The sequence below is a fragment of the Manduca sexta genome, chromosome 12 (genome assembly GCF_014839805.1).
Source record: "Manduca sexta isolate Smith_Timp_Sample1 chromosome 12, JHU_Msex_v1.0, whole genome shotgun sequence".
Classification (NCBI taxonomy): domain Eukaryota; kingdom Metazoa; phylum Arthropoda; class Insecta; order Lepidoptera; family Sphingidae; genus Manduca; species Manduca sexta.
Window position 1 is genome coordinate 7,990,834 of NC_051126.1, and position 20,680 is coordinate 8,011,513.

The following is a 20,680-nucleotide window of genomic DNA, read 5'->3' on the forward strand; positions in this document are numbered from 1 at the left end:
ATAGAGGATGGGTAATATGGTCACGTGACATGCGGCACATTTAATGCATAAAATGGCGCCGACTCCGCCCCTTACAATAGTGATATGCTAGTACCGAAAATTTTGTATCGACATCGAAGAATTAAAAGAGAGACAAACAAGCCCAAAAAGATCAAATACGAAAAGGGTTAGGTTCTACCATAATATAAATATAACAAACCATAATATAAACAAACAAACTGAAACTGATTTATAAGTAACAATTGTTAAAGAAAGCAGTACCCGTTGTGACAAACATCCAGTTGTGTTTGATCTATATTTGTATGTTGCATTATTCCTTGCTAAAAATTTAAGTTACAGATTAACATATTTACTTAATACATGATAAATGGAATAAGATAGCGTAGTCAGCAATTATTTGGTTGGTTTTATTTTATTTTATTATTATGCTCTTTGATCGAGAAACATAACCATGTTTCAGCAAACTAAAATCAATGAGCGTAAAGATGGTGGTTAAGATAATCAATTATAATAATTATTTGCAATAACAACAATATGATTATGTATCTATTTCCGTGCATGCAAAGGTTGCTCGAAACATAAGACCGCCAATTGTAAAATATATCTTACATTTCCAACTTTATGTTGTTTCTTTTATGTTTATCTATTCTTTTATGTAACAATTCTAATTTTATTCATAGCAATATATTAAAGTAATATTACTATTAGGTGAAGTATAATAATCATTACTATTTTACTTATCGGGAATATTGTCGGAAAACAGTTATCTTTACTCGCGTTAATTAAACGTGTGGTTTATGCATATCTTCTCAAAATGTAAAGAAATATGTATTTGGTGTAGGATTCCAATCACGTCGCTCAATATTCTCAATTCATTTTGCCTTGGTTTTTAAATGGATAATACAATATTGATGTGTGCTCTAACATTCTTTCAAAGACAAAAACCGTAACTGATAAACGGGCGTCTGTTAAAATATCGATATCAATAATTTCTAAACAAATCCACCCACCCATCCCTAAGCTCGTGTGTAAACAAACATAATGATTTTAATGTGTATAAATCACGCCTAAAAGGGTCCAAAGCTTAACAAACCAGATCCACATATTATTTTTAATTGATAAAACAAATCCAAAAAGTAAATATACAAAGATATTTGCTAATTTTCGGTAAAAAACAGTTACTAACCTATGAAAAGATATTTCGGGGTCTTTCTTGCGTGAATTCGATTTGCATCCTTTCACACAACACTGAGTCATTTTCGAAACTTAACAAATACACTAATAAACACACTGAACAATTGAGAATATGATTATATTACTTTAAATTCAATATTTATGAAGATTTGTTTACATCGTCTGACACTACATGTACTTGCTGACTGGGCTGCAATAAATGGCGTTTCTGCCGCAAGGCGGTCCCAGTGTGTTGAAGTAAACGAAATAGTGCCATATTCGAAGAAAGCAATTTATTTATTTTTGTCTTTTTTTGTTGCGTTCCAAATAAGCTTTGAGTAAAAGAGATAGACATATATATTGTCAATTCTGCGTCGATTTCCCTAACATAAATATAACTTATTCATATAGCTAACTTTTGAGGCCTGTCCTCTTTATATTTAGTCATTGGGTGGACCAAGGAACAACTTCATTCAACCGTATATATGACGTCATCAAGCATTTTTCGGTTTTTAATTTTTTTCTTCGAAATTAAGTATCAACAAAATTTAACAAATACATAATCAAACTCGGAGTCGAAAAATTTAGAAACGGTATTTTTGTTTTTGACACTTTTACATTTTGAAATATAAATAGCGCGTGCGTGCCGAGAGGGTATGGCATGAAATTAGCAGTTGTAAACGGAGAGAAGTGTGCTGAGTTGAAAAATTTAATATAGTACCTATAATGATTTCTTATATTTACGCGAATGTAATTGAATATAGGTGACTGGTGTACAGTTGATGTAATTGCAATATATTAATGTCAACTATAATAAAGCGGAAGTATTTTTCTTGTATCCTTCAATGTCCTACCCTAATAGCTTTTGGCACCGTTTTTAAAATTTACCCACATGCTATCGTGGCGTCACTATAATTTGACGCTTTTAGAGGAACACTTTTCCAAACAATTGGTTCTTAGCTCTAGCCAAGACCCTTAAAAAATTAAACATTGATATGACGTCACTCGAGCCTTCGCCTTAAATCAAATTAAAAAAAAATGACGCCACTCGTCAGTGTCAATGTCAAATTCATATGTCAAGTTGAGTAATTGCATTATTGGTAATTTTCTGATTTGGTGACATTTTTCTGCGAAAAGGGTGTATGTTTTATATCGGCCATCGGTATTATCGTATTCTATCATTTAGACAAAAAAGTATTATTTGCTCTAGTAAGACGTCACTTGCGTTATTCCGTTATTATTCATTTACAATGAGCGATAAACTTGACGAATACTTCGAGGTTGCGGTCTCATTAGTTAAAACCTGTGGAAACCTTATAATAGAGCATATAAATGGCTGCAAAGTTTTTGAAGTTAAGTCTTGTGACATCGATTTTGTGACGGAAATAGACAAGAAGGTTGAAGAAACACTGATTGGAGGCCTCTCTAAGAATTTCCCAACTCACAAATTTATTGGAGAAGAATCCGTAGCAAGTGGCGCTAAGTGCGAACTAACAGATGACCCGACATGGATTATAGACCCAGTTGACGGCACAATGAATTTTGTTCATGGCTTTCCTCATAGTTGTATTTCTGTTGGCCTTACTATTAACAAAGAGTCCGTTCTTGGAATCATCTATAATCCTATCCTACAGCAATTGTTTACAGCAAAGAAAGGTCAAGGGGCATTCTTAAACGGCAGACAAATCAGTGTGTCTCAGGTTAAAGAGCTCCATAATGCTTTAGTAACATTTGAAGCAGGCACCAGCCGTGATGAAGAGAAGAGTCATGTAGTGTTTGAGAATTTTAAAAGAATCATAAGCAAAGGTCATGGTGTCAGATCATTGGGCTCTGCTGCATTGAATATGGCAATGGTAGCACAGGGAGGAGCAGATGCTAATTTTGAATTTGGAATCCATGCATGGGATACTGCTGCTGGGGATATTCTTGTTAGAGAAGCTGGTGGAGTTGTTATTGATCCTGCTGGTGGACCCTTTGACATACTGGCACGAAGAGTTCTCTGCGCATCTACACCTGAACTGGCACAGGAGATTGCAAATACTATAGCACAGTATTATCCTGAGAGGGATTAAAACTTAGCTGAATTTATTTAAGTATATTTTTGTTTTGTGAATGTCAAATATCATTGCATTATATATTTTAGCAAATTTTATTTTTATTGTGTAATTATTTATTGTAAAATGTGTTGAGTTAATGTGCCAGTGGAATAGTTATAAATTATTGCCATAGGTACAAATGAATCTGAAAACTTTTTATATTAAAAATCTACATTATCACTGACAATCTCTAATATTTTAAAGTGGCAAGAGTTAGTCTATAAAAAATATGTACCTTATATTCAAAATAAATAGCATGAAATTTTAGTAAAAGTCCTTGTTTAAAATTTAAAGATATTTATTATCATCTGAAACATTATTACAGAAAACTAGTACAAAGTATAAACAATACTTATAATCAATATATATTGTAAATACCTATTGGGTTTTAAAAATAAATCTTGATTTTTATGTAAGTACTCATATTTATTATTTTATTATGTACTTAAAACTATAATTTTGACAGGAAATGTGCAATATTTTAATTTTCGGTGGTTTGTTTCATTATGAGGGATATAATATTAATATTGATTAAATCATAAATTAATACATAATAATATGATCCAACATTTATTATAGTGATATTGTTAACTAAATTTAAGCTTTTAGTAAATACTTCTTATGTAACCATACATAAATAAATTATGTGTAATTTAAAATATTAAATTAATTATACTTAAAAAAACAGTCATAAGTTATGTCTATCAAAAATCAAGTCATTATGTCAGAAAAATAAAACTTGTAATTTGTCTTTACTAATTATTATACTTATTAAGTGTTATTGTCTTTAACCCACTAAAATGTAATTTTGTGGAGATTTGTTATAAATCAGTCACATATGTAATTTGGTACATTACTTTAACTATGCAAATTGTTGTGTCAGAGATCATTTATGTTATTAAAGATTATTTAAATTATGACATAATTTTTTATTTGCAACTGATAAGCTCAGAAAATTATGTATTTTTTTTCAAATGGTTAATATTACTAATAACTGTCATGTCATGGTTAGTGGCATGTTATTGTTGTACTATGTAGACATAGTTATATACCATGTAGACATGTTATATACGTCAATTGATATTGATCATCATATTGATAGATCAATATGATGATCAATATGATGATCAATATCAATTGATGTATATAACATTATAAATCAGTAAAAAATAAAATTGTCAGTTATCAATATATTGTCATTGTAATGAGATTTTTGCTTCCAACAATTCACAAAATGGAGCATATACAAAATACTGTTAGTTTGTAAATGTAGGTTAGTTTGAATCCAATTTTGAAAGATTTACAATTTAAGATTTCCCTGGTCGGCGTCTTCTAAAACCATTCAAATTTATTGGTCGAGGTATTTCTTCTAATGCGTGTGGATCGGTTTTAACCATGGGCATCTTGTGTGGTAATATCTCTGGTAGATCTGCATTTTCTTCATACACCGCCCAAAGGGTTGGACTGAAAAAAGATGTGTATATGATAAGATGGAAAAGACAAATATAATATAGAGTCAAAAAAATCCCTATTTACGTATACGGCCATCAAAGCTGTCTATCGATTAGAAAGCCCGTAGTTGCAATGAGACAGATATTCCCCCAAAGATAGAATAAGGCCCCCTGACCTTACTACGTATTAAAAGAAAAATTTCTTACCTATTTTCGCTGGGTATAACTTGAAATGCCACAGAAGGTGTTTTTGCTGAACTAACAGGTTTTTTCGTTTTGATGCGCTGCCTATTAGTATTTTTCGATTTGGATTCAACATCATCTAAAGCCGCTAATTTGTTTACTGAGGACCTTTCTTCTATATTTATGTTAGGAACTTTTGGTTTGTGTACAGGTACTTTAATGTCCGTTTTCATGTTAGTGTCGGATTTTGCGGTTTCTACAGTTTTATTGTCAGAATATTTATGTAAAACATTTCGAACATAATAATATTTTACGTTGTTTTTTGAGTAATTAGGTATAATTTCATCATCGTTACGTCTTGTTGGTCTGTGTAAAGGGTACGGTTTAGTAGCCGTTTCGTATAGATAGAAAGTCGATAGTTTAATATTATTACCGTCTTCATATTTGTCTGTTTTGATACCGTCAGTTGTAAAGTCTTTGTTTAATGATTCATGTCGTTTTTTATTTATGTCAGTTTTGTCTAGTGTAAGGTCAGTTGAGTCAATATTTAAGTCGGTGATCTTAGGTTGGGTGTCTTCTTTCGTAGTCTTTTTATCATTGGTTTTGTCATTTTTTTGTCCTTTATAACTTCCTACGTATCCAAATGTCACTAATTTGTACAAATTACTGTCTGTTGTAGAACTAAAAGCAATGTCAGACTTGTCAATAGTTTTAGAATTTGTTGTAGTTTTGTCAGTTGCGTCATTAGACCGCGCAGAATAATAGAGGATATCTTTGACAGTAGTAGGTCTACTTTGGTAGTCATTCTCATTGTCATTATTGTCGCGTTTTTTATAATAGTAAGGTTTGTTAGGTCTTCTATATGTGTCGTCATAAGTCTGATAAGTCACTTTAACTACATCTCTGTCGTGGGTTTTTCTTGTTGTTTGTCTCCATGATTCTGTCGGTCTTGGGACATAATTGATCAAGTAAGTGTATTTGTTAGTATTTTCAGTAACTGTAATAACTGGTCTGTTGTAGGGTCTTTTATGGTGTACATTGTTTATTACTACGGATTGAACGCTTTGTGTGTCATCGTCGTCATATTCATAGTCGTCATATTTATTCGGTCTATTTTGTCGCGGGTTGATAATGTCAGGGTCATCGTAACGTCGGCTTTTGTTTTTAAAGTCCAGTTTATCATCAATTAGTACAGTCTTGTTAGTATTTGTCACGTGTTTTTCAGATAAAGTCGTGTTGTCATTAGTCAAGTCATCGTCAGCGTCATTTGTTGTATTTTGTTTTGAAGTCTTGTCAGAAGTCTTAGTCGTGTTAATTTTACTAGGTGCCCGTATAATTTGAGCATCTTTATTAATACCCTTGTGAGGTTTTTTGGTGGTGTTCGGTCTTTTTGTCGTCGTGGTTGGTTTAGTACGTTTTGGTTTTTCAGTGCTTGTAGTAGGTGAATCCTCATCGTCAGCAGTTCTAATATTATTAGAGTCAGAGTCAATTTCTATCCAGGGAGATAGGTCAAAATTGTTAAGTAAACCGTTCAGACAAGATATTCTGTTGTTGTCGGGATTTGCGGGTGACAAGAAAACAAAAGGTTGAATGGTGTCAATTGTGTCTAAAGTGCGGCAAAGAACTTGAGCGAAAGATATCCTTCGAATTTGCTGTAATTGTGCAGGAGTGAACGACGAGTCAAATCCGCCATTTTCATACCTAAAACAAACGCATTTAAATTATTATTTTATAATTTTATGTCCAATATTCTTCATATGATACTAACCAAAACCGATCGCCTTTACGTAAATTGGAAAATTGTTGTGCTATGATGCACGCAAATGTTGGCCCCACTAATCCACCGACTACTGGTCTTTCTGCCATCCCTCCCGTGAATAAATCAATGTCATCGACATGTCTGTAAAATAAATTACATCATTGCTTTTAGTTTATGTTTCTTTATAATGATATTTTGATAGATTTATTACTATTGCAATTCATTTTTACTATTGCTTAGTGAGCTAAGTTATGTACAATCACCTATATATGAGTTGCAATTTCTTAGCTGCTCGCTCAGGCATTACTCTGAAAAGGTCTTCAAAATCTTCAATAACCGACAATCCACATGGCTCTCTCCAAGTAGTGTACGACGGTACGCCATGATCTCTGCCTCTCTGAATGTTAATTGCAGCCAAATCCATCCCAAAATCTATTTGTGGAGTTTGAAATAAGTGGTTCGTGAGTTCGTCTGTGATGAATTCATCGCGGTGTTGGATCGGTTGGTTCACCATGCCTAACAGAAGTCTGTCTACTGCTCCTATGCTCCAGATATTTGATGGATTTGTAAGCTCATCGTGAAGGGAGACATCTGTAATTAAGAAAGTAAAGTAGAAGGACGTCAGTTACCAAAAAGCCGTTATTTTTTTTATCAGTAAATATAAAAGTTGTAGTGTTATAAATTACTTACTGTTGGTCATTGGCCTGTGGAAGCTATCGAATCGAACCATCGATGATTGAACTAAGCTGTGGCCGAATCGAAAAGCTGCAGAGCCAAATGAGCTAGCCGGACTGGGGTTGATTTTTGGATTGTATTCTTTAAAGTATCCTTTGGATAGAAGATCTAGGTCGAAGAGACGAATGACTTCGGAACCTGATAAAAAGGGGATAGTGTTATTTATTATAAAATATAATTAAATTTAGCTTATTCTAGGCTGTGTTGAGATTTTTATTTTAGGTTTTTTTATGAAGAATCATGAAAAAATATTTTTCATAAGTAACGGCTTACCTAAAACGATTGGTAAAAATTCTCTATAGGTGATGTGCTGTAGCATAGCTCCGACGATCTTTCGCGTTTCTTGATAAATCTTTTCATCGCTCCAGTGTGGGTTTAAATGAGCCAGTTCTTGAGCCATTCTGTTGATAATACGTTGCAAATGATATCACACTCTTTTCTCACTATTCGGGCCGCAATAAAATTATTTTTGGAGAAATAAATTAAGGTACCTTATTTAGTTTCTTAAAAGACTCTACCTTCCAAGAAAAGTTACGACAAAATCGGTTTAAAAGCGCTTCAAACATTAGTCAGAAGTCGAGATAAACAAACAAAAATACTTCAAACATTAATATCTACTGTAAGCTTGTAAAGAGACCATTGATAAGATACTTTAATCTTACTTTTTTATTTTAAATGATCCTAAATATAATAACTGTAAATTCACCTGTTGTGTTGTCGTAACCAAACTATATGTGCGGCAACAAGTCCAGGATGTTCGTTAACCCTCGCGTCTCCAGACTTGAAGCAGTCAGTGGAGACCGCCCCTCCGCGACACAGCTCGTCTTTACGCTCAGGCGGGAGTAGTGGACGACGTTGCTGGACCCGGCCGTATTGGAGCATTCCTTCATAGCAAATCATCAAATGAATAATAGAAAATGTTATAAGGAATATATTATGTAGGTGTTACTACTGAGATAGTTAAAAATTAAAGATTTTATTCCTTTTGGACTATGTAAATTGTCGTCATGTAAAGTGGGATCGTTTGACGTAGTAACTTTAAAAATAAACAGAAATCAATATGGTGGAAGACAGAAATCAGAAATTACTAACCATTTCTAAAAAGTCTTAGATTGTCGGATTGCCTCGCGGAACTTCCATACAAAGGTGAACCGTCGATATACGCAGAGACTTGGTTCAGTTGCTCTCGCCAGCCGAGCGCGCAGTCGTCGCGAGGCGCCGGGGAAGATCTTATAAAGTCCAGGCATCTGATACCACGAGGTCCGTAGAACGGGTCTGATGGTGGTACTGGGATGGGAAAGCATTCTGGATGCTGTGGAAGGAATAAAGAATTGATTATGTCTTTCAGTCAATAAAATATTTAATGACAGTTTTATCTTGATCTTGATAACGATAGAAATGAAATTAAATTTTATAGAATAACTTTTTATTTAGTAACTACAATAATTGTAGGTATTTTTAAATATTTATTATTACTTTTTCGTAACGATGTTATAGTTAATTGCTATAAGCATCAATGATACGAATTGAATTGCCGGAACAATTGTGTTAACAAGTGTTCTAGTAAGAAAACACTAACCATAAATTCTCTTGGGATAAAATCACGTCCGCCATCTTTGCAACATCGCGGCACCGATCCATTGAACCCCCTTGATTGTGAAGATGATGTAACATCGTGGTCCAAGAACTGGCCCCACTGCATCAACAAGTGGGTTATCCCTAGATTCTCAACATTCTCGCTCTGGTGGATTAGCGAGCTGATCTCCCGCGCTGAAGGGAGCCTCATGCCTGTGACTGATCGCCGTGGAGCCTGTAGGTCGTCTGAGTATGAGGGAGGGATAAATCGTTGAACAGGGGTCATAGTTGAGCCCCATCGTGGACGGTGAAGGTTGTTGCAAGTGCCGTCGTGGGTGCGGTATCTGAAGATAATAAGGTCGTTTTTGTTTTATATAAAAGTAAATTATAATGAAGTCATCCGATAGTATAGCAGTAGATAGTAGCGGCTAGGAATACCTATTGCTTTTTCCATGTCTCTACCAATTAAATTAGTCTTAGAGTTGACTAGTTCTGATCATATTGTAGAGAAAAAAGTTCATAGAGAAAATAGTCTAAGAAATTTAATTATATTTAGGCATGTAACACGTAAAATGAAGTCAAAAAAAACTTATTATTGTAATGACTATAAAACACTATTATATTATACTAATACTATGTTTACCTTTTGGACGCTGGTGGACATTTAGGAGCACCGCGCAGGGGGCAGTGCTGCATCAGAGGCGACTGCCTTAGAGCACTGGCCGCTGGAAACTGTGCCTCCTCTGTTCGACTTTCCACGCCGCCATTTTCGCTGCAAAAAAGTAAAAACGGTTACTTTCCTTAAAGTTAAAAGCGACTGTTTAAAACCAAATATTTATTCAGAAAGAAAGTATGGTGCTTTTTGCGCTCCTATGTACTTTAATAATTATTACAATAATAAGCCGCGATAGGAATACTCATATACTCATATCAGTATATTCAATAGTCTAATACTCTTGACTTCTAACTTCTTCTTCTCTCTTGACTCTTGATCTATTTATATATTTTAAATAGATAATGTTATATATACAGTGAGGTGAAGGAACCTTTGAAGGACCATTTAATTTTAAAATCTTCATTAAATCGTTTCATGTAAAATGTAAAGGAAAACATTTGATTAAAATACAACTTATCACTAACTAGAAAAATAATTATAATAAAAGTATAAACAAATAATCGCAATACGTTCAGTACTACAACACAAAAAATTATGGATGATGGGCCTTGTTAGAAACCGAGGTTTCTTCGATCACTCTACCTTATTATTTAATTAAAAGTAATCGAAAATAAAGATTATACTTTGACAATCAAACAATTTCAATATGCTTGTTGATTAGTCTGTTCATAATTCTGTATTGGACTTATATAGCCTTTCAAAATATTCTATTTTTAAGTAATTTGTAGCATCAAATTTTAAATTATCGGGTCAAGGATTTTAATGACTTAGATTAGAACGTACATCGTACATTATTATTTATTTATAATTGCTATAGTTCGCAAATTGCCTTGTTTGAGTATTTGCATGATTAATGGCTGGTCTAAATTGGATGAAATAAATAATTGTGTTAATTGAAGCCTTTAAATTATGATTAATTTTATAGATTTTAAAAAACACACGGCGTAATATATGATATTAAAACTATTGCTGCAAATATAATAAATATTCAAGGTTTACGAATCCATTTAAATATTTAAACATAAAAGTTCAAGGGAAAGTGGTGTCTGTTACATAAATATACGAGACTGGAATGAAGACATATCGCCCAGCCCGACGAGTTTTATAATTTTTGTTTAAACAACTTTGTTTGGTGAAAGTAAAAGAGAATACCTACATAAATAATGTATTGGTTTCCAATATATTATGTACATAATATGTATATTATATAGAAATTGCGGTTAAAAGTTAATATGTAGTTTAGTTTACAAAATCATGTTTTAACTTACTATTGATAATATCAAAACAATTGAAAAATATAATAGGTAATAAGTAGGTAGTATTTGGCGGTGTATTATGCCTTTATATATTTAAGCTGATAAGTTACAGAAATAAATATCGGATGCACTCAACATTCATATTAAATATTTCTATTAAGAGAGATTTACTTATATTTAGATATCGTGGTGTGTATAGAAATATTAAATATTTGCCCCAAGATTCAAAACTAACTCGAAGGACTGAGCATAACATAAGAAAAAATATCCTACAATATCTTAATTTTATCTGATATTATAATTTATGAAAATAGAGCAAGCAAAACAAACTCACCCCTTCGACATTATCAGAGATCCATAATAAGATTCTTAACTTTAGTCTTGGAACCTATTATTTAACGGATTCAGTTAAACATAAATTATAGGTAAAAAAATAATTTTCTATATTAGTTCCAAAGTTGATTGGCATTTTTTACAAATCACCTTATATTTTACATGATAAAAAGTTTATCAGAAATGTTTGAAATAATTTGTTTCGTAGTGCCATTAATGCGCAATAAATAGCAAATAGGTACATGTTGTATTGAGTACTAATGATTATTACGCGATTATTCGGATTCCGAGACTAATTTGAAAGTTACAATTTACCTAATGATTTCTTATCTTTACGCGAAAGTTAGACATTTTCTATGTCTAACTTTAACTTTAACTTTAAAAGAATTTTTCGGATTTTAACGCGTTTTTTATATTATAATTTTCTCCCGACGTTTCAAAGACTTCGCAGCCTTCGTGGTTACGTGGCGGACTGAGGTGTTGGTCATCCGCAAAGACTTTGCGGAGAATCAGTTTTATTTTAATTACAATTTACGTACCTATACCTATCTACCTACCTACACAGTACATTTAATCTATGTTACAACCTATGTTCAATGGTATAATTAATCCTGATAATTTAAATTATCACTTCTGAGTTACGAGGCTGTAGCTTCTTAATAATGCAAACGTTTCTATCTCATATTTCAACAAAATATAATAAAAATATACTTTAAATAAGACATATAAAATAATCCGTATAAGTTAGTTACACAATCAGAAAACAACTATATTTATTATTATTTTATAGTAAATTCTTTCTTAGATTTGAAAAAAAAATAGGGACTGTCTTTAAAAATACTAAAATTTTTCTTCGTCTTACATTTTGTTAATAGTTGTATTGAGATGTTTTGTAAACAGTTTTAAGTTCCACTCCATTATTCATGGTAAAGTTAAGAGTTTTCAACGATAATAAACATTCTGTAGCTCGGTGAGTGTGACTGAAAATCCTTAATAAAATACATACCGGTGACAAGGATTCGAAACGCATAAAGTAGCTTAACATTCAAGTAACACAATTAACCAGGCTTAATGTAAATGAATTAATGGTTGAGTTTGTTGATTGAATTATTATTATATATACTTAGTTATTAATATATACGTATTATTCCTATTGATTACAATGTACATCATTAAAAATTCGTTTCTAGTCCACTAGCTAATGCTATTTTGATAGTGCTTACAGCTTAGCGTAGCCTATGTTAGAGGTGACAAATGAAGATAAAATACGTAAATATTAAGACACTCGTGTCGTATTGAGTAATATTAGCATTTATGCGTACTATTATTATTCTATCTGTTGCCGATGCAGTACGCGAGTGCTCTATCTTTTTCAAAAGAGAAATTGCGCTTTCATTTATGCATTTCATTTTCTCGTAATCATTTACTTAATGCAATTTAAATAGAATTACATTCATATAAATATTATTCAGCCATTCACTTCGATATGGCACATTAGGTATTAACTTTGTATTTTTTTTATAAAAATAAATAATATAATAGGTAGAGTAATTATTAATTTATATTTTTTTTGAACAAGAAAAAAATATTTTTTTTATCATCAAATATACGTAAGTGATATATGCAATATATATTCTAAGTGGGGTATACAGTTATAGATAGAATTAGGCAAGTACGTGTATTTAAACGATATAGGATGCAACCCGTGACTACAAAATTGCATGTTATTTGACTATCAATCTTATTTTTGAATAAATAGAATAGTATAATAGTACTACCAACCTGCATGTCCCGGCTCTCGAACAGTCAAAGTCAAGTCAATCCTTAAGTCATAGTCACAGTCATTTTGTCACTCACTTGTCACCCGTCATAATAGTCACACGTCTGTCATTATAGTGTTAAAGTGTTAAATATCAGTGTTCGTGTCAGTCTTAAAAAAGAAAAATAAATATTTTGAATGTGGAATGACTAGTTCGCGTCTTTGAATTTGACTGGTGGCAGTGCGCGTCGGAACGCCATTGCGTCCGCGCGGAACTGTTGCGGTGGGAGAGAAGCGCGCGCTGAAATACTACCACCACTTGACGGCATCGTTTCGTAATTAAAACATAAATGGCATGTGTTGACAAACATCGAAGCTTCTGAACGCGAAACTGTCTTTGATGATATGTATTGGAAACGAGTAATTTAATATTAGAAAAATATTCCTTTGAGTAGTAGAGTCTGCTACACTTAAGACGGACCTAATCATGCATGCCATTATCCTATTTTATTTGAATGCGATGATTCTAAAAGGGATACACCTAAGGAACATAAAGTGAAGTACATCCCAGTGACTTCATATACAATATCGCCTAGCATCTTTTGTCAATCGAAATTTGCAGTGCACCTTCCATATCACCGGCAACAACAAGGGACATTCACATTAAACCACAAATCAAAACTGAGTGGCCATAATAATCGGAATAAGATTGATGATGATTATTTTCGAATTATTAACGTTTAATCGTAAATAATGTTTGTAATTAAGAATAATAAACGGAATCGGAATGTGTAATCAATTGAGATGTTTTAATATAAACATTTATAATATATAATATAATAATATCAGGCCTGTATTATATACTTGTCCCACTATTGGTCACAGGCCTCATCTACAAAGAGGGTTTTAGGCTTTAGTCCATAACACTGGCCTAATTTAGTTTGGCAGACTTCACCTGCCTTCGAAATTCTCATGGAGAACTCCTGAGGTATGCAGGTATTCTCACGATTTGCCTCATCGTAAAAGCAAGCGGTAACGAACAAATAATACACACATCACTTTTTATGACAGTCAGAGGTGTGTGCGAATTTAAGCATTTTGAACTTGCAAATCTTCGTCTCGGCAGTCCGTTCCATTTCCAATTAGGTTATATATTATTATATATACCTATTATATAAAACAGCATTTGAATGATGAGATGACGTTTACATAAATGCTATCTACTACATGGCTCTGCTCGGTCATCATTCGACAATGCCCAATAATAGCACATGCATTATTGTCCTTTGAATCGGAACAAAACTATTAAATTATTGGTGCTTAGTAGTGACATATCGAACAAGAATTGAAAGCGGCAAAAAAAGCAGAGCTTACTCAAATGGACTTCGTATAAATAAGAAAACAAGCATCTATAGTGGATTTGCTTTATCTGTTGTAGGCATAAATTCACAATAATGTATATTTTGTTTTATTTTCCTACTCTGTGTTCTTAAAGTTGGAGGGATTTATTAACAGAATTTCTCATGACTTTCGCGTGTTAAAGCTATTCTCCCTTACTCCTTACATTACGGTTCTTGATATGAGATCATCAAAAAGATAATTAATGTTAACACATAATCTTTTATTTACTCATTTTGCTGAAATGCTTACAAGTTTCAACTCAAATATTATTTTTCCAGCAGCAGTAGTGATTTGAATCAACTTGTGTCGTCTGTATTTATAGTCTAATGACCCAAGACTCATTTCAGACGGTGCAGTCATAAATAAGAAATTATGACACATACATGAATGATATATTTTTTAATACTATAATTATTTTGATTTGGATCGAGAATTTTGAAGATATAGTGATTCGATGTTCACAGAAAATTTATGTTTTTGAAATTGTCCACATTTAAGGCGCTGTAATTATTTTGAATACCTAATTTTAATTAATTATTTTATATGGCATGTTTATTGTATAATGGAATTGTAATTTAGTGTTAATGAAGAACATTCGTGTTTTTTTTATATTTACGTAAATAATCTTATAAAAACATTCTCGTTAACCTAATCAATATTCTAAATACGAAAATGGCAAAAAGGTAAATATAATTTAGTGTCATTTAATAATATTAACGCCAAATGTTTGGTAATATCTGATTAGGCTATTCGGATTATTAATCATAGCTCAGGTAAAATAACACTAGTAGCTGTACCTTCTTAGTACTTATATCATTAATTTTGTTTCTATTTCGAACAATGACAGCAACCTTTAGACTGAAGATTCCGAAGGAGTGAAACTAGTGTTTGTTTTCTAGGTTATATTGTTACGATATTTTGTACATAAATTCAATATTAAGCAGTTTTAAAATCAGCGAAACAATTGACCTGAATAGCATGACAAAACATCGCGTCGAATCTTTGTAAGCAATGAATTAGAACATTTATAGTCGTTTATTTTTCACTAACCTTCTAACTAAAGTTCAAGCAAATAAACTGTTAGATTATTAGTCGAAAACATCACTATTTATTGTTACTGAAAAATTATAATAAATATTAAATATATTATATATAGATACAAGATGTCTTTTACAACACGCAATTAAGTAAAAATTTAAAATTTTGTTTTAAATTTTTCTTAAAGCTAAATATCTCTATTCTTATATAGGCTTTCAAAGAACAGTTCTTTGAGTATATACCTTGCTCACATTGATTAAAACTTGTACTTCATCGTCACGTCGTTTAACATAAATAAATCTATTAATATCAATTACTTGTAACGTTAAGATTATACGTTTTATAAATAGTGCTAAATAACCGGATACAATTCTCATACTAAACGTGAAGTTAAGGTTCAAGGTGTATTGGGAAACTGTGTGACAGCATTCGACAATCTCCGTGCAACTGGCAAGGTAATGCTCATCACTGACCTATGAGGCTGTGCTATACTTAAACGCGATTAAAGTGACATTTGTGTCTACAAAGATCGTTAGGCCGAGGTTAGTTGCATCAGCTCATCTCAACGAGTGTTTAGATATCTAGTTTGTGAGTTTTTTAAATATCTATTTAAGCAACGTTGGCATAGTTGCAAGTTGTATTTTGGAATAGCTACCACGCTAAGGCCTCTGTTGTCGATCTCCAATGATGATCTCAACATCAGCTCGAAGTCTGGACTTGTATTTGGCAAACCTTGCCTACCTACATCTAACCTAACGTATCTAGCATGATATGCGTGGGTTACATCTCTGTCTACCCCTGAAAAGGCGTGATGGTATGTATTTATGTATTAAGAGAAGTTAATGGGACTGCATAGTTTTTTATTTCATCAACCTAAGTACTTGTTTGTTGACGCAAGCCTACAACAGTTCACTCGTCCGTAGAGATCTTTGTTACCACATTATTGAAGTTGCATTAACATAATAAAAATTGGGAAAGAGCGATTCTTTGATTAAATTGAATTTGTCTCTTGACCTCGGATGCGGGTCGAGTCAGAAGCTACTTTTCGCATGTTGCTACATCCCGAAAGTCATCACATGCCTATTACAATAAACTAGTAGTATTAAAGCATAAAATTATATTTGAAATATTTTTACAAGTTTTTTATTTCTATGTAATAATAATTTTACTAATTACTGTAACATATCTATACTATTATATAAAGCTGAAGAGTTTGTTTGTTTGTTTGTTTGTTTGTTTGTTTGTTTGTTTGTTTGTTTGTTTGAACGCGCTAATCTCAGGAACTACCGGTCCAAATCGAAAAATTCTTTTTGCGTTGGATAGCCCTTTGTTCGTGGAGTGCTATAGGCTATATATCATCACGCTATACCCAATAGGAGCGGAGCAGTAATGGCTCATCTCAGGAAATACCGGTCCAAACTGAAAAATTCTTTTTGTGTTGGATAGCCCTTTGTTCGTGGAGTGCTATAGGCTATATATCATCACGCTATACCCAATAGGAGCGGAGCAGTAATGGCTCATCTCAGGAACTACCGGTCCAAACTGAAAAATTCTTTTTGCGTTGGATAGCCCTTTATTCCTGGAGTACTATAGGCTATATATCATCACGCTATACCCAATAGGAGCGGAGCAGTAATGGCTAATCTCAGGAACTACCGGTCCAAACTGAAAAAATCTTTTTGCGTTGGATAGCCCTTTGTTTCTGGAGTGCTATAGGCTATATATCATCACGCTATGACTAATAGGAGCGGAGCAGTAATGAAACATGTTGCAAAAACAGAGAAAAATTATTAGTTTTGAGAGCTTCCGTTGCCTGCGCTGCGTAAACGGTTAAAGTTATGCAACAATGATGTATGACGGGATTGTTCCTCTTAAAAAGTTCTAAAAAATATATCATAAAACAAAGTCCCCCGCTGCATCTGTCTGGCCGAACGTGTTAAACTCAAAAACTACCCAACGTATTAAGATGAAATTTGATGTGGAGACAGTTTGAGACCCTGGGAAGAACATAGGCTCCCGGGAAACTACTACTTTTATAACGGAAAACTTTAGCCTGAAAAACTTTATAACGCGGGCGGAGCCGCGGGCAAAAGCTAGTTGTTTATAAAAAAATCGTGCTAATTTGGCGGTTTCCTAATGTGCGTAAAGAGACGGCAAATCGTGGTTCTTTGTGTCTGTCAATAATATTCATTAAAATGAGAGGCTAATCGATCAATTGATCTATAAATTTATTTGGAAATAAATAATAAACATAAATCAAGTGCAATCACATAATGTTTTAAAAATTATACTTAAAAAAAAACTAAGCAATATGATTGTAACATGATAATATAAGTTGTGATTAACGAAGAGAAAAATACCACTAGGTAAGAATATTTTAACTTACTACGAGTTGTGAGACTACAAATTAGTTCCACTAGATCAAAGTTATAAGTAATACTAATTCCTAAATACACTACGGCTTGGTTACCTCCATCATCACCGGCAAACTCATAAAATTTTCTGTGGGTATTGGGACACCTTACCTAACATCAGCTCTCGAATCCTTAATTACAGATTCCAGAACCTCCCGGATTAATTCTCTACTCCACTCCTAGTTCTCAACGGGATTTGATGTCATAACCGAGATCAGCGGTCATTGTTGACTGCGAGGTATTTAGTTTGCTCAACCACGGAAGTAGTTGAAATGTCTCGTGGCCTTGTTCGTACTCTTGCCGTTACATAGATAATATAACTGTTGGTTTCTGTAAAACGTTATTGATTGTTGGCCAACAAATAAACGGTTAGTTACACAGTTCTTTTGATTATTTTGACCTGGTTCTTCTCTGGAATCATGTGCGACAAGTAAGGCAGTAATGTCACGGATGTTTATTAAAGTAATAGTAGTAATTTAGTCTTTTGAAAGATATTTTCACATACACTTACGCCTTTTTTCGCAAATGGGTAAACTGAGCCGTAACACATAGTACAAAGTTCCTATACAACAATACGTGATAATGTTATATTTAATAACTTTTAATTTACATACCGTACTTTTAATTTACATTTATACCGTAGCAGTCTGTTAACATATTATATAAGGATGGCATGTAATTAGATGAAAAATAAGTGTGTTTACCTGTATAATGGTTGATTTCAAATTTAATTATTACTCAGGTACTGTAGGAATGGAAAAGAACTTGTAAGAACTTTAAAATGGTGCTCGTGATAGATTATTATTTAAGTCGTAATGATTGTTAGCTAAAGTATAATTGTAGACGAAATCTACATGCAATCTGCTTTGCGAAAAAGTTCCGTACAGAGAAAGTGATAGTATATGATAAAATGCCGGCTTGTGAAAGTCAATATTATTTAGCGGAGACGTGGAAAATCTGTTACGTTCATTATTTGACTTATGTAACATTTGTAGAAGTTTATTTCGATAGTTTTTAACATTTTTGTCCATTATTATTTTTTCATTAGTAAATTTATTGACAAAATATTACTTTATTGTATTTAGTTACTTAACCACTTCTGGAGACATTTGCACTGTTATAAGATATCCAATTTTGGGAATGGGGCAGTAGAATTATCGGCAGCTCATAAACGATCTTTCCTTACTTGTATAGAGTATTGGTAGGAGATGCTTAAGCTCTTAATGCCATCGATATATTATAATGATTTACTATCCTTTAGTAGCTTAATGCCATAATTTATACCCGTTTTTCCCGAATGATCCCAATATAAATTTTCAATCCGGTCCCGAAAATGAACCAATCAAAATAATTATTCTTTAGAAGGGTGTAAAAAACTTTGTTCTGATTGTTCCAGTTTTGATATAGATCAAAAAGCAATTGGGATAATTTATTGAAAATGGCGATTAGTTGACATCACAAGTAACTGTCTAATGTTTTCTCATATCTGTCACTTCACACTTCCAATATTGGAAAGGCGACTTAGCCCAAACAGGCTAAAGGAGTTTTTTTTATTACTAATACATAACTTTTAATGTTCTTGCATAATCGGTACTCCGGTTTGGAAGAGTTATATTTTATTAAAGTTTAATTAACACTTTCTTTTGTAATTTTATTTCGAGAGGCATGTAAACAGGTTTCTGAGGTGAAACTAGCCTCGTATGAAAGCCACATACCATAAACTGTTCATGGATTTTATATAAGACAGCATTCTCACTTATTAATATCTTAGATACAATTTAATTACTTACAAAGATTCAATCGACGTTACTTTACAAAAAAAATAAAGAGTACACTGATTTTTGTTTCTATAATGAATTTATATTTCGAACGTCTTGTCATTAAAATGTCAATTGTTCTAATTTAATTTGATAAAGTAGTGTCAGTCAGTTTGTTACCATAATAAGATACGTAACAGAAGTATATTAGATAGAAAAATAAATTTCTAAGAAAACGAACTAGGTTTATATTGCAGAGCGGAAAGCTTTCGTCGTCTTAATAGTAGTAACTATTCCAAGATTATAGTCGCTAAGCGCTACGCCTGACTATATTAGTCAATGAGTTTGTTCGAATGAGAGAGTAGATAAGTATCGGTTCAGTTGGCGAAAGTCAGGGGAAAAGCTAAGCTTGAACACGTACTCAGTATATTGGAATAGGTCCAATTCATTGTTTAAAATATAAACCGAAATATTTAGTATGTCTGATACACGCTATATATTATTTTTTATTCTAGCTAGATATAGGCTATACCTATTGTAACGACGACTTTAGATTTATTTACATTTTTTTTATATAAGGCAAAGGCTGATTTGTGTTTCAGAGCTTTGAGGAATGTTCTTACAACAAACAAATTATTTATAATACCCGATGGTCTTATCCCACGGTTGAAAATCAAGTCCGTCCCTGTCTAGCATCGACGCGCATAATTTGCTAAGTACAGTAATCAAGTGAGAGTATGCACTTTTGTACGTAATTCTTACATTAGTACTTTCTCGTACTTTTACATCTTATTTTAAAACTACTTTTTAATGCAGACAGCGTGCATATAGTTTTCTAAATTGGATCTTCAACGGCGCCTGGCATCTCATCTCAATCTGCTTATATATGCAATTGTTACTTTCTAAACCAAAACAATACTATAAGAAAAATAAGAATGGAAAAATATTTGTGAAATTTTGTCCGCTGCAAATTCAAGTTAACGGCTTTGTTTGGATTGGAAAAAGTTGTTTAATTTTAAAACTGTAAGACTTTAGCGAGGATTGTTTGAACAATTTCAAATACTGCAATTTTTA

General features: G+C 32.7%; 2 protein-coding genes across 2 annotated transcripts; one reads left to right on the plus strand and one right to left on the minus strand.

The window, feature by feature from the left end:
- The first annotated feature begins 2,224 nt into the window (after positions 1-2,224).
- LOC115441528 (inositol monophosphatase 1) lies at positions 2,225-4,189 on the plus strand. The gene has a single exon (XM_030166348.2). It carries the CDS (start codon positions 2,316-2,318, stop codon positions 3,243-3,245), a length of 930 nt encoding a protein of 309 aa, XP_030022208.2. The 5' UTR covers positions 2,225-2,315; the 3' UTR covers positions 3,246-4,189.
- LOC115441527 (chorion peroxidase) lies at positions 3,550-13,296 on the minus strand. Its single transcript, XM_030166347.2, has 11 exons — positions 13,020-13,296; positions 9,616-9,744; positions 8,977-9,316; positions 8,490-8,709; positions 8,104-8,281; positions 7,671-7,798; positions 7,353-7,535; positions 6,926-7,253; positions 6,672-6,803; positions 4,928-6,604; positions 3,550-4,733 (listed from the first exon to the last, which is right to left on the minus strand). The coding sequence occupies exons 2-11, from the start codon at positions 9,666-9,668 to the stop codon at positions 4,577-4,579; spliced, it is 3,396 nt and encodes a 1,131-aa protein (XP_030022207.2). The 5' UTR covers positions 9,669-9,744; positions 13,020-13,296; the 3' UTR covers positions 3,550-4,576.
- Between the last annotated feature and the right edge of the window lie 7,384 nt (positions 13,297-20,680).